Source organism: Balaenoptera physalus (genome assembly GCF_965194825.1).
Source record: "Balaenoptera physalus genome assembly, chromosome: 1".
Taxonomy (NCBI): domain Eukaryota; kingdom Metazoa; phylum Chordata; class Mammalia; order Artiodactyla; family Balaenopteridae; genus Balaenoptera; species Balaenoptera physalus.
In genome coordinates this window covers 169,374,923-169,390,129 of record NC_138882.1, presented here as the reverse complement: position 1 = coordinate 169,390,129, position 15,207 = coordinate 169,374,923, and the positions used below count along the sequence as shown (strand labels likewise).

Below are 15,207 nucleotides of genomic sequence, written 5' to 3'. Positions count from 1 at the left end.
ACCTGCTTTACACAGTTGCTGTTAGGTCTGAATGAAGTAATAAATGCCAAGTTCTTGAAACCCAGAGAGAAACGCTGGCACACACCAATGTGCAAATCCTGTTCTGGGCTGTCTTGGGGGGAGTCAGAGAGAGAATAAGAAGGGGCCTGCTTTTGAGAAGTTCATAACTAAAACAGCTTTTCAGATTGTGGGTTGTTCCCTGCTACAGACTTGTGAAATTGATTTCGAGGTTGCAACTAACATTAAAAATTGGAAAAGAAATTTTCAGGGGCCTCACTCTTACTAAGGGTAAATACCACTTGGTGACATTTTCCTTTTAGTTCTGCAGATATATATGTGTGTCCTGGGTTGTGATGGAAAATGTATTTTTTTATGGTGGGGTGAGATTAACAAAATAAAGTTTAAAAGATACCAGTCAAATAGGAAAAGTGAGGCACCCAAAGCACCATATGAGAAGGCCCTGTGATTTTGCAGAAAAACTCACACAGGCCTGCGAATGAATTCGAGCTTCACCATGTATAGGCTGTGTGGTCTGTGCACCTCTCTGAACCTCAACTTCCTCAACTGAAATACGGAAATTAAAAACATATTAGCCGCTGCACTGTGGAGAGGATCAAATGGGGCAATGCTTATACACTGCCTAGTACAGCGCCTGGTGCACAGTAGGTGTGCAACGGATGTGTGCTCCTGACCTAGAGACTGCCTGGCCTGGGTCCTCATTGCCTGTTGTCTGGCAGAAAACCCTAATCTATGACCATGACAAATGGGGCCTCAGAAACTTGAAATATTAGAAACACCTGGCACCTATTTAATCAGATGAAACAATAACATTCACCTCTTCTTTCCTATTTTGGAAAACACAACAGAAAGATCCAGAGAGGTGCTTCACTCCCACAAAGGCCCAACCTCAGCGGCGGAAAAAATGTATCCAGGAAAGTTCTCGGAGCCAGGCTTGTCAGACCAGGTTGGTTTCCTGTTTATTTCTAAAAATATTTCAAGGGACTCCTGCTACCCAAGGCTAAGGAAATGAGGCTATTCATAAAAGATTCAGATTTTACACGTAATGCTTCTACTCCCAGTGCTGCTTTTATCCCAGCCTGAAAGCCTGGCCCTGGGGGGGCCCCGCTCTGCCGGGGCCACCTCCCGGGGGCAGTGTGCTCAGAGCCTCCGAGGTGAGGCTTGGAGGGACAAGCTGCCAGCATGTCCTCCACTGGAGTCAGTGCTCCCTCCTGACCCTCGGCGGTGAGGTGGTGATCACAGCTCACTCTTCCATCAGGCCTGTGTCCTACGCACACCAATATACCACACTCTCTCACTCACAGCACAGCCCACTCTCTTCCCCAGGGTCTTATATAGGGCCTTCTGCTTAATAGGTGTGCAATACAAGTTCACATTGAATCAATCAGAACCAACCTCAGTTTGTAATTGGTGACAGTAATGGCTTAATGAGCAACTTTGAAGCCAACCCTTGGTGTTTATCTCTGTGGATAAATTTTGTGTACTTTGAACAAACCCAAGGTTGAAAAGGAATGTTGTCATCTACTCCCACCCATCCATTGGATTTTGGGATCTCCTCTAGGCGTGGAGAGCTCCCTGCCTCGGGGTCAACCCACTCATTTTTATGTGCGGCTCGCGGGGTTAAGAAATCCTTCACGATTGGAGCAGAAATCTGCTTACCTGCAGTTTCCACCTGCCATTCTTGGTGTGATCTCTTGCCACCAGACAGCTCTTCACAGATTTGAGCACCTAAGCTAGAGAGTTCCCTAGAGTTGTTTTGCCCATCGTTTGTCAAACATCTGTGTTCTACGTGAAATGAATGAGAGCTGAAATGTGGGCAGCTCTCCCGCTTTATACCAGGGTAGGCTAAACTCTGCCGGTTAAGAGGGTGGGCTCTGGATTCAAAAGGCAGGAGTTCAGATGGTCTTGGGAAACTGCCTTAATTTCTCTGGGCCTCAGCTCTCTCGTCCATCAAATGGGGATGGTGATGGTATTTACTTCACAGGGTAATGATGAAGATTAAGTGAGATGGCGCTGACCAAGAGCCTAGCACAGTGCCCGGCTCTCAGGAGGCCCTTGGTATAAACTAGTATGATTCGCCTGGCCTGAAGACGGGCAGCTCAGGGTACACCATTCTACACAATTTGAGAAGTGTCTTCCCTTGGACAACAGACCACAATGGCAGATGTAGACACGCAGATATGCAGACCTCTGAGTCCGCAAATAAGAGCAGGACAACAGAGGCAAGTGTACCCTGAAGACACACCGGACCCAGTCCGGGGACAAGACGGCCCCAGGCATCATCTCTGCCGCCCCCGCCCCCGCCCCCGACCCCGGGGAAGCAGGGCAGCCCGGCCCCGCCTACCTTGGTACTGGGCGCTGAAGCCGCGCTGCCGGTGGTTGCCGTCGGACGTGAAGTGCAACCGCAGCCAGTTTTTGCTGCTGATGACGGGGGCCGGGAGGCTGGCTCCGGTGAACCTGTGGGGACAGGAAGACGGAGTCAGGGACCACAGCTGCCTGAGACCGGGCACCCGGGAGTCTCCCCACTGCCCACGTGGGCTGGGGCCTCCTCCCAGGCCTGGCAGAAGGGAAGGCCGTGCTGGCCCAGCCGCCCGCCAGTAGCCTGCAGCCTGGGCCGCTTGAGCTGGCTGCCCCGGGGGCTCTTCCCACCGCTGAGTTGCTGAGAGGAGGGGGCGATCCTTCAGGCCTGGAACAGAGGCCTATTTCCCCACCTTCAGCAGAGGTCTAGCTGCCCAGGAGAGAGGTCCAGCCCTCCCAGCAGAGGCCCGTCACCCCAGCAGATGTCCACATACCCACCCCTAGCAGAGATCCAGATTCCCCGCAAAGGTCCAGCCCGCAAGCAGAGGACCAGCCCAGCTCTCCAGCGGAGGTTCAGCCCCCCACTCCCGGGCAGAGGTTCAGCGACCCCGAGCCAGCCCCTCGGGGACTCTGAGGAGTCAGGAGAAAGGGCTCAGGCAGCGCCTACAGGCAGCACGGCCCTTCCCAGTTGTGACAGCCTGTTCTGGGGTCACCAACTAGGCGCTGGGTCTTCTCTGGCCCCTGCCCCTGTCTCTGCTCCTCCACAAGAGGCCAGCCCCCACTGCTGGGCCACCTCTCCGCCCTTAGATTAGCCTTGTCTGCTTTCAGCCAGGCCGGCTCAGTGGGTGGGAAACCAGGATATCCCCGACCGTTGCCAGGCACTGCCCCAGCCTCTTGACAAGCTGTGTCCTGAGCCAGCTTTCAGGTCAATCAGATCTTTCCTCCTAGAGTTGCTCGGAGCTCAAGAACCTTCCATGGCTCCCCGGTGCCCATGCAAGACTGGCTTTCCAAACTTTCCACACTGTCCCCTGCTTGAACGGGCCTCCGCTCGGTGCCGGCCCCTCCGCCACACCCAGGCTAAGCCCCGGATGCCCCTTCTCGCTCTGCTTGCTGTGCTGCACCCCAGGAGCCCCTCGCCCTTCTCTCCTCAACCCCACAGCCTCCAGCGGGCCGACGCCCAGTGTCTCTCGGCTCCTCCTCCCTGCGTCTGAATCAGGGACAAAACATCCTGATGAATCCCCTATGGCACCACCGCTCCCACCCCGCCTGGACACCCTGCTTACATCGAAGCATTCCAAGCTTTCTCCTTTTCTGTGCCTTTGCCTTTTCTGCCTGGAATGTACCCGCGCGTAACCCTCTCTCCTGCACCAGCTATATCACTTGAGACGACTTCGGGATGCCCTCAGACACCATGTCCCCAGGAAGGCCTTTCCTATTCTCCTCGGCTCTGAAGCCACACGGACTTGGGTTCAGATCCAGGCTTCACCACTTCCTACCAGTGTGACCTGGGACCAGTTACTTGATCTTTCTGAAAATGGAGGAACAACACCGGCCCGGAGAGTCTGTGGGAATATGTGAGAGGCCTTATGGGCAAAGAACCTAGCCCAGTATCTGACACATATTAGCTCAATAAACATAATTTTCCTTTCCCCTCCTCTGTGATGTCACAGCATGTTATTAAAATTATAATTTATTTACCTACGTGTGTGTCTCCCTAGGATAATGCCTCAAAGAGGGCAGTGCAGACTGGTGGGTGGGTGGGGGAGGGGAGAAGCTGGGACTCTAGAGGGATCGGCTGTGTTACCTTATGAAAATTACTTAAATTCTCAGTAACTTTATCTGTAAAATGAAGATAATAATCCCTCTCTCAAAGGGCTGCCGGGATTGAATGAGATAACACACAAAAAAGACTTTAGCACGGTCTCTGGAAAATAGAAAGCTCTTGGTAAATGGCAGCTGCTATGTTATTCTCCATCATCTTCATTCTTCCTCTTTGTACTAAGCACCTAACACAATGCTTGATACAAAGCAGGTGTGTCAGGGTTCCAGCAGAAAACAGGTGGCTCGGTCATATGAGAATAATTCCAGTTGAACGAATGGCCTCTTCACCACCGGGGTTGGGGCAGTATCCTGAGGCTGTTAACAGGGGTCTGGTTTCCACTCACAGGCCTGGAGAGGACATGGCTATCCCTGAAGGAGAGGGTTGCATAGAAAGGGCCACCACACAGGACCCAGATCTTCAGTCAGTGGAGACTACAGCCAGTTTGTGAAAATCCCACAAGGAGGGAGCAAGACACACTCCCTCCCTCCCCTCCCCTCCCCTCCCCTCTCCTCCCCTCCCCTCCCCTCTCCTCCCCTCCCCTCCCCTCCCCTCCCCTCCTCCAATCTACTGCTGATGTTTCTGTGGATCTAGCCCAGTTGGAAGCCAGAGGGCAAGGGAGCATACTGATGTAGTCTCACCAGTAAGTCTTCCTGAGCATGGAACAGGGTAGACAAGGGAGGGGAGATGATCTGGAGGGGTGAAAGGAAGAGATCCAGCATGGTGGGTCTCCATAAATGCCTATTAGACAAAGGAACTAACCAAGGAGCTTCTCACCCTGCAAAACTGAGTTTTTACTCTAATGAAAATGCTGATATACACCAACCTCCAAGAATATCACCCATATTGCTAGGGTAAGAGCTATTACAGAAACCAATTACTGTATTTCACCAGACCCCATTTAAAATACTTTATTACGGGCAGAGTCATTTAAGTTTTCTAAGGAGCCACAAACACTATGGTGGGCTTTTTTCTTCCCCAGGCCAAATTCAATTCTATCTCAATAACAAAGCCTGGAGACTATTTACATAAGGGAAGTAGAAATAGGGAGAATTTACCTGAATAATTCAGAACCAAGGGCTGTTCATTGCAAAATGGAATGAGGGGAGGATGCTGGGGTCCCAAGGGCAGGAAGAGAGTAATGATCAAGGTTGTAACCAGAAGTCACAAAGTCGGTATTCTCCAGCCCTGGGATCTGCATTAACCCCCAATGGTACAGGCTGGAGGAGCCCGAAGGGACATCCTCTGCCTCCCATTTCTCCCACACCTTCACCTGCTCCCAGGAATCCTGACGATGATTGTTCATTCCCGAGGCTTAAACTCAGGGCCCTGTGCATCTCTACTCTGCACTACTCCTGCCTCCTTGGACATAAATGCGTATTTGAGAGTTTTCTTGGCATCTATCAGAGAATGGGAGGCTTAAATGCTGGAAGCATCACATTAAACTCTGCCATTGCGATGGTATCATGCCTCACTCAAAACTCTCCAAGAAAAAGAACAAACTACTGACACACACAACAACATGAATGATTCTCAAAAGCATTATGCTGAGTGATAAAAGACTATATACTGTGTGAATCCCTTTATATGAAACTCTGGAAAAGACTAATCTACAGTGAGAGAAAGCACATCAGTGGTTGCCAAAGCTGGGGGTGAGAGGTACAGGTGGGGATTGCCTGGGAAGGAGCACAGGGGAACCCTCTGGGGTGATGAAAATGTTCTATATCTTGAATGAGATGGTGGTTATATGGCATATACACGTTTGTCAAAGCCCCCAGAACTGTATATTTAAAATGGGTAATTTTAGGGACTTCCCTGGTGGTGCAGTGGTTAAGAATCCGCCTGCCAATGCAGGGGACACGGGTTCGAGCCCTGGTCTGGGAAGATCCCACATGCTGTGGAGCAACTAAGCCCGTGCGCCACAACTACTGAGTCTGTGCTCTGGAGCCCGCGTGCCACAACTACTGAAGCCCGCACGCCTAGAGCCCATGCTCCGCAACAACAGAAGCCACCGCAATGAGAAGCCCGCACGCCACAATGAAGAGTAGCCCCCGCTCGCCCGTGCGCAGCAGCCAAGACCCAACGCAGAAAAAAATAAAATAAAATAAAATAGGTAATTTTATTTTGTGTAAATTATACTTTAATAGAGTTAATTAAAAACAAATCTTCAGTGGCTCTAAGCCTTAGAGTCAAAGACTATACCAGGGTCTACAGGCCTTAAAAAAGCCAGTGTGTCTTCACCTCTCCTGTCTCCTCCTCTACTTATGCTTTAAGCTCCAGCCACATGGGTCTCCATGCTGTTCAAAACTGGCCAGGACTGCTCCTGCCTCAGGGCCTTTGCACTTGACAGTTTCTCTGCCTGCTGGCTGGGTCTTCTCCCAGACCGCCACCTGGCTCACCCTCTCACTTCCTCAAAGCCTTTGGTCAAATGCCACCTTCCCAGTGAAGCCTTCCTGGTCTGACTTTTGCCTGCTTTCCCTCTCTGAGCACGTCACACAGACTTGCAGACAGACAGACAGACACACACACACACACACACACCCCATTCTCTAGTCAAACAGAAGACCTACGTGAACTGGAACACACACTGCTTTTTAGTGCTTCTCTGCCTTTGCGTGCTCATAATGCCTTTTCCCATTGCACCACCTGGCTGCACAGAGAGGTTAAGAAACTTGCACAAGGTCACACAGCTATTAAGTGGCAGAAGTGGGATTCAAACCCAAACCATCCCACTCATGCTAGATAGAGCCTCTGTACTCGGGGAAGGCAGTGGAACAGTGTAGGCTGAATTCCATCCTGTTCCTTTACTTTCCCTCCCTCCTCCCCCCAGGATCCTCTTTAATTTTGCTCCCTGTTAGAATCATAATTAAAGAAGAGAAACACAGAGAGAGATTCTCCCCTTCAAACCTTTCTGTCCATATTAACTTCGCTATGAGGGGTCTGGGGAATTCCAAGTTCGAGCCGGAAATTGCTGCCGCAGTACAACATAAAATGTATTTAAGCAATTATGCTCATTTTTTTTTTCTTTTTGGTAAATTGACTTCCGTTAAATGGGGCTTCCTTAATGGAATCTGGCTTGGGGAGAATAAAAAAAAAAAAACACTCCCTTTAATGCATGTAGTTGGTTATGGAAAAAGTGGCTTTGAGTTCCTCTGCAGAAAGCTCTAAGCTCTGCTTTCAGTAATAGGAGCGCTCAGAGCAGACTGTGTGGATAGCATTTCTTCTTAAGAAGCTTCTCGTACAGTCAGGATGTTGGGGTGCTGAGAGACATGCCCCATAAGATGACAATAGTGATCTGCAAGGAATTGCTGCCTAATTTTAAACTGAGAGGGAGGAATATTAGGAGATCTTGGTTTAAATCTCAGCATCCCTGAAAATGGACATCCTCAGGGGAACTTTCATTCATTCATTTACTCACCAAGCACATACTGTGTATAAGGTACTGTGCCTGCCGGTAGGTACCACTCCCACTGTGGTTCCCTAGATACAACAGTTCCTGCAAAGCCTGTCATCTACAAGGTTCGGCTTCACCGTCTCCTTCTCTGTGCAGCTCCTCGGTCAATAGCCTCTGGCTTCTGTGCTCCCAGCACACCTTCTGTGGGCTTTATCTCTTAACCAAGTTATGCGCACAGCCTGGATCTGATTCAGGCTTGAAGAATCTTCCAGGGCCAAGCATAAACCACCCCTCCACCCCCGACCCACCCGGCCGGGGAGACAGTGACATACAGGAGGTGCTTGCCGCCCCACTCCCAAGCCCTCTGCCCTTCCCACCTGCTGTCTGCTCTCCCCGCTGGGGAATGGAGAGAACACCGTGATGCAACCAGGGAAAGCCTTCTGGAAATGTCTGGGTGGTGGCAGCAAAGGACACCGAGGCCCTCGTTGGAGGCTGACTCCTGCTCCCCCGCCCAAGCTCCCTCTCACCCCTGACGTGAGCCTTTATTGACTCAGCCCTGACACCCAGTCTCATCACAAATGATTTCCATATCAGTTTTTCTTTAGCCAAACGCCTAGGACTCTTGTTATACTGAGGAAAACCCTTTTCCCAAGACAAACCTGTGATGTTACATATTTTCCAGGAACTGGGTGAATGTCTGGGGTGAGTGCAAGTCCCTTTTGGCTGTGGGCTGCTGGAGCCCCCCGGCCTCTAGACTTACCTTTGGAAAGAGGCCCTTTGGCTTCTTCCCGAGGTTCTGGTTCCCAGCAGTGCCTGCCCACCCCAGGTACTGAGGCAGTTCTGAGAGGCCTGAGCTACCCTACAAAGATTCATCTCCTGGCTACCTAACTGTATGTTTTGGGGGTTGTTTTCTTTCTTTCTTTTTATTTTTAATTAATTAACTAATTAATTAATTTATTTTTGGCTGTGTTGGGTCTTCGTTTCTGTGCGAGGGCTTTCTCTAGTTGCGGCAAGCCGGGGCCACTCTTCATCGCGGTGCGCGGGCCTCTCACTATCGCGGCCTCTCCCGTTGCGGAGCACAGGCTCCAGACGCGCAGGCTCAGTAGTTGTGGCTCACGGGCCTAGTTGCTCCGCGGCATGTGGGATCTTCCCAGACCAGGGCTCGAACCCGTGTCCCCTGCATTGGCAGGCAGATTCTCAACCACTGCGCCACCAGGGAAGCCCTGGGGGTTGTTTTGTATGCTCTGAACAAACCAAAGCTTCCCCTCGCCCGTCATTCCTGCCCCTTAGCGTTCTCTCTCCCCATGATGTGCACCCTCCTCCCAGCCACCCCACCCGGGCATCATCCTTAACTCCTTCCATTCCTTCGCTCCCGTGGCCAACTGTGGCCACATGGTCTTTACCTCACGACCGCATCGTTCCTCACCCGCGCTACAGAGACAGCCTTCTGATCTGCCCTCGGCCTCCATCCATCTTCCATACTCTGTGCGGGCACTTGCTCAAGTCATTGCCTTGCTGGAAACCCAGCAGCAAAGGTCCACTGGCTCCAGGATAAAGTCTAAGCTTTTTCATGTCTTCCCTCTCCAGTGACACCCACCTTGAGCTCCAGGCACTTTCATGTCTCCATGCCTTTGCATAGGCTATTCCCTGTGCCTGGAATGCCTTTTCCTGCTGCCCGACCTGGCTACCTGGGAAAATATCACTGATCCCATGAACCTAACAAAATGCCTCCTTTCCTCCACCTCTCCCTCTCCCTGCCCCTGTGGGAGGAGCAGTGCCCTCCATGTGTCCGCTTCGCACCTTGGACATGCCCCACTGCTGTACTGAGCACAGCAAACTGTAATCATCTTTTGACTTCATGACCACCTCCCTGACTCGAAGGCGAGCTCCGTAAGCGCAGGGACAGAATTTTCTTTGTCTCTGTGTGTCCAGTAACACAGCACAGTGCCTGGCGCACAGAACAAATCAGTTCCATAGATCCGGGCTTGGCAAACCACAGTGCGCTGTCTCTTTTGTCAGTAAAGTTTCACTGGGTCACCACCGTGCTCATTCATTTACATATTGTCTGCTTTCATGTTACAAAGGCAGAGCTGAGTAGTTGTGACAGTAAGTATAACCTGCAAAGCTGAAAATCTTTACCTTGCCCTTTACAGAGTTTACTGACGCCGAACGTAGAAGCCTTGCCCATGATGCAGTCGGTTGGTAAAAAATAATTTCTAAGTGGGGAATGATAAAAGAATACACTCATAGCTTAAACACTCCATTATAATGTAAAAACACTTGGAGGGACATGTTTTTTTTTGCCAGTCCATGTAACTCAGGAGCAAGGTCTTCCCTTTGACCGTGGGTTTCTTCTCTGCATTGTCTATCTTGCATAAACTCCACCGATAATGCATCGCTCACCATTTCCAATTCTGCCACAGCTCCTCCAGTCAACAGATGATTATGGAGCACCTGCGATGTACCAAGCATTGTGCTAGGCACTGGGGATGCAGCAGTGGGCAAGACAGACCTCGTCCCTTCCCAGATGGAACCAGCTCAGTGGCGTGCCATTCTCTCACTCACTCACACCTAATATTTAGGAAGCAATTCTTTTTAGGGCGTCTCCTTCATGGAACCATGCCAAAGCATTCAATTTGGTTTCCAGAGATGCAACTATACTTCCTTTCACACTCATATTTCATCAGTTTATGTGATGTTTAATTTAAGTCACATAATTATAATAACAAGTATGACTGGCATCGAGAGAGTTGGCAACGAACCCATCCGATTCTCAGAAAGTGCAAGGCTCAGCTGGTGGGCGCACGGAGTGCACAGGCATTGGGGGTGGGGGAGGGAGACAGCCCGCAGGCAGCCAGCGCTGAGTGCCAGGGGGCCTCGGGCAGGAAGATCCACCAAGCCTGGGAGTGCCAGCCACTCCAGGGAGCTGCCTGGGGGGAGATGGTTAAAGCACTTTCATGACACATGCTTTGTGAATGAATGAATGAATGAATAAATGAATGAGCAAACATGCAAATGACAGTCTCTTGCTTTCAATAGTGGGGCATCTTTTCTAACGCTATCCCCTTTGAGATCAGAAGAGTGGGAAACAGCCAGTCTTAACATCATATTTGAGAATTTCAGAGGCCTTCCAGGTCTGCTGCCTGGCTATGCATGAATCCCAGCTCCATCATTCTGGACACATGGTCAGTCACGGTGTGTTCTGAATGTTTCTAAAGATGAAGAACTCACCTCCCAGCCAAACTCTCCCTGTCCACTTTGACCCACCCCACCCTTCTTCTAGCAACTTTTCATCCATCCTGTGTCGTCTTACAGCCACTGGCTCCCGGAAGCCAGGTGGGCTTCTCCCTGGTACCTCCTTTTCTCTTGCAAAGAGTCCTTACACTTGGTCCAAGCCAGTGCTTGTCTCATCATGCATCGCGCAGGGATCTGCTTCCCCACCAAACCGCGAGCTCCCTGAAGACAGGAGATGTTCCTTTCTTGTTCGGTTCTTCCCTCGGTACCTTGTGAGTGCCTGACACGTGGGAAGGGCTCGAGAAATACTGCTCACGGGAAGAAGGAACACTTAAATAAATGAACGGATGAACGAGGTCCTGCGGGAGGAAGCAGAGGGCATACGTGGGGAAAGCAGAGGAAAAGGCAGGTGAGCAGGGAAGCCTGGGGGCAGCGGGGAGGGGCTCGGAGGCCACGCGGGGTTTCGTCTTGGTCTCCCGTGAAGACGTGCTGCCCCAGCCCCTTGGGCCCTCAGCCCTCACTGTTCTTCCCATGTGCTGGGCAGCTGCTGGTACCTTCTGGGGAAACTCTTCTTGTGGTGACGTGGCCCCAGGTCAGCAACGGTGGAGTCTGATAATCAACGTGGGCAAATGTTCCCTCTCTCCCAGAAGCAACTCAATACACTCAACAAATTATCATCGTTCTTCCCTGCTCGGCTAATTGTGAGCTCCAGGGAACCCACACAAACTACATCAGGTACATGCTTGTCCTCCAGAAGCACTGCTCCCTGGAGGGTGTGTGTCTGAGCCCGGGAGGGCTGAGGGACAGAGCTCCTGGCTGTGTGTGCTGTCGGGATGAGAGTGGTATCACGATGTCCTGGGGCTGTGAGTTGAGGGGAACACAGTGAGAAGGTCTGGGGAGTGGCTTGGGGTGTTGGTTCCTTCCATTCCCAGCTCAGCCGCTCACTGGGCAGGGCTGCTGGGGGAGGGGTGTCCTGCCTCTGTGGAGAGACCGTGCCCATGATGCTAAAGTGAATGGGGGCTGGGTCTGGAGATGGGCCCTGGCGCTGGGGGCCAAGCTCTGGGCAACTCTCTCCTTTTCTGTCTCCAGGCCTAACTATCAGGCAGTTCTAACTCTTTTCTGAGTGCTAGAAGCCTCTGAAGATCAGTCTCCCTCCCTCGACACACAGCTCTGGGAAGGGGCAGCCTCGTGACACCAGGCCAGGCCAATCAGCTAACGGGACCGTGCAGGTGCAGTGACTGACAGAAGGCTTCACAGGCCTAGCTCTCCCAGAGGAGATTTGGGAAAAGGGTGTCCCAGCATCATCTCTTCCACCTCTGTTCCTGCCCCCCACCCCATCACTCTTATAAGACCCGTCCTCCTCCAGGTCCCGCTCCAGTCTGACTGGGACAGAATCTAAGAGCAGTCTGGGCCCTGACCAGCTGCTGGGCCCTCAGCTGGCCGTTCCCTGCCCCCAGCCCGAGTCTCTGTTGCCATAGATTAGACCTGAGATCCAGCCTGCAGACCTGATGGTCCCCATGCCTGAAGATGTCAAAGCCTACCCCCACCAGGCTTCACCCAGGAACAGGGTGCTGGCCTTAGGAGCCTCGTGACCAAGGTGTGCTCACACGCTACCTGGACCCTCTTCCCTTACTGGCTCAGGTCTCTGTCTAGGTGGAGACACCACCTCTCAGGTTCATCACCTGTCTTGTTCCCCTACAGAGGCAATAGGTTTAAGAAGGTCAGGGTTAAAGGCCAGGTCTCTAAAATCAGACAGCCCTGTATTTGAATCTGGGCTTGACTGTCATCTAGCTGTGAAATGTGGGCATGTGCTATGAATTCCCTGAGCCTCAGTTTCTTCATCTGCGCAATGGGATTCTGTGCTCTTGCATATAGCGTATGCAGGACTGTGCCTGACACAGTAGGTATCTCACAAATGTGAACTATTTTACTCCCTTGCTTAGGTCTGAGAAGAGAGGAGATGGGATCTTATCAGTGCCTTGAACTCTAGCCTCCAGAGAACACAGGGAGTAAGGAGACCCCAGAATAGTGTGGCCTCATTTCCCTGGGGAAATAAGGATGCCTGCGTCCACTCTGGTGGGAGCACAGTGCAGGGGTGAAAGGGCAGGGCACTCTGTGGCACCCAGCATAGCCAGTACACTTGGCTGCCACCTTCCTTCCCGCCCTCAGGCAGCCCCAGCCTGGCCTCCACTAGCTCGTGCTTACTCAGCCTTGCCCAGCTTCCGCCTGTCACTGTAACAGGAATCGGAGAAGGGACCTGCCCCCATTCCAGGGAGGGTGGCAATGTATGCCTTGCAGAGGCCTCTGGGGATTAAATTTGGATAATACTTCTCATCCAGAGGAAATGTTTGCAGATGGCTTATCGAGGAGCCGCCCACGCCAGCCTTTGCCTGCCACTCGACTGCCATTCTGAGTTTGAGCATCCTCAACATTCCCTCTCCCCCTCCAGGAGGCAGCTAGCCAGCCCCGCCTGACGGTTCAGCAGCTCTGAAGCCCTGGCTGAGGGAGTGAACCTCCCAGGCGGCTGGAGAATGGATGGGCTAAACCGTCTTGGGGACCGGGGTTGCTAAGGTCAGTGAGGAAGCTATCCTAGAGTCAGATGGAGCCGGATTCCCATCCTGCCTCCACAACCACGGGCTGTGTGACCTGGGGAGGTTGCTTTCCCTCTCTGAGCCTCTCTTTCCCCAGTGTGCATCTCATAGCGTGACTATGATGATTCAAGGTGACGCAGTGATCCTGATAAACTCCTGCTGGGGCTTCAAGACAGCAGCCATCACTCTTGTCATGTCATAGCTCCGTGCAGCAAGGGAAACGCGTGGGCAAAGGGTCTAACATTTACTGAATCCAAAGCAGTCTGGGGCAGAGATTAAGCACATGGGCCCTGGAAGGCACCTGCCTGGGTTCAAGTCTCGGCTCTACACTTCCCAGCTGTCTAACTTTGGGCAGGTAACTGACCTGCTTTGCGCCTCGGTCTCCCCATGTATTTAATACGGATAACGACAGCACGTACCTCATAGAACTCTAGGAGGTTTACGTGAGATAATGGGTTTGCAAGCTCTGAGTACAGGGCTTGGCACACAGCAAGTGCTCAAGAAGCATTCGCTGTTAAGGAGGGCCCACCATGTGCCAGTGCCGTCCGTACGCCACCTGAACAACACACCAGAGACCCAGCCATTAGTGTGGTGGAGCAAACACAAGCAGAGGGGAGAGGAAAGAGACAGGAAGGAAGGCTTGGAAATGGGGGAGGGGAGAGTTCCTGTCTTATATCACTCACCCCCAGCACATCTAAGTTAACGTCTTATATTCGTGGTTTCAAGTGGCGGAAATCCTGATTAAATGGGCGTGGAGTAGAGAAGGAATTATCGGCTGCCATAGTCACACTGTAGCTGGCCCCAGGGATGACTAGACCCAGGGACTCAGATGCCACAGGCCCCTGTCTCTGGGTCCGTCTGTGCCGTGCTCTGTCTCTGGCTTCATCCTCGCTACTGCAGATGGTGCTGCTGGAGGCTGGGACTGTGGCCATACTTAGCAGCTCCCTGATTCACTCTCCCAGCTTCACCTCCAGAGAGAAAACGAAGATCTCGTCCCTTGGGTTCAATTAGGAAAAGCTCACTGGGAGCCTCTCATTAGTCTAGCTGGGGTTGTGTCCACTCCTGGGGCAGAGGGCATGGGCCCCTACCAGAACTCCATGACTGGTTTTGGGGACAGTTTTCCCAAAGAAGGAATGGGCTCGAAAGAAGGGAGGGGTGCCAGGCAGATAAAAGATGTCCACTGCGGTTGAAAGAGGCAGGGGTTTGGACAGAAAGATCAGGGGCCACTCTTTCTACTCTGTGGTGTCAGGGAGGGGCTTTGTCAAGGCCCGTGAGGGGTACCCACAGCTTGCTCTGGGGGTTATCTCCTCAGAGGTGGTCTTGTTCTAGCTCTCATCCTCTCCCCCTCTGCCACAACCTGCCAAAGGTAAACACGCAGGCCTGGCCCCCCGCATGCTGACCCTATTCTTACACCTGATCATCTGTCCCATTTCCTGTCCACCTGTTCACTAGCCCACTGGGCTAGGTGCTGACCCCGTACTTGGCTTTGGCTAGCCTCTGCCCATGAGAGTGGACCCAGGCTCCGTGTGTACCTGCCGAGGGGTTCAGTGGGCCATCCAGGTCAGTCTACATGCTGAACTCGGGGCATCTTATGACCTGGGGATAACTTCACCAGGTGCATCTGGAATCAGGATCAACCCAGATGGGAAAAGTCTCCCCAGAACCCCGTAAGTGTTGAGATTTAGACACCTTCTCTCTTTCCACCTGCTCTCCTCCTGCAGTATGTGGCCTTGTTCCTTGCCAGCTTCCCCTTCTCCTTGGCCCCAAGGGAGTTCCTAGACGCTCAGTAGAGGTTAAACACATAGACTTTGGAGTCAAACCAACCTGAGTTTGAGGCCTGGCTCTGCCACTCA

General features: G+C 52.1%; 1 protein-coding gene across 2 annotated transcripts in view; it reads right to left on the bottom strand.

Annotated features, from left to right (window-relative positions):
• Positions 1–15,207, bottom strand: part of CSMD2 (CUB and Sushi multiple domains 2) — a 652,460-nt gene that overhangs the window by 345,224 nt on the left and 292,029 nt on the right. For both annotated transcript variants that reach the window (XM_082415250.1, XM_082415251.1), the window contains exon 6: positions 2,363–2,475. In XM_082415250.1, coding sequence (XP_082271376.1) covers positions 2,363–2,475 — 113 coding nt within the window. The remainder of the gene's footprint in view (positions 1–2,362; positions 2,476–15,207) is intronic.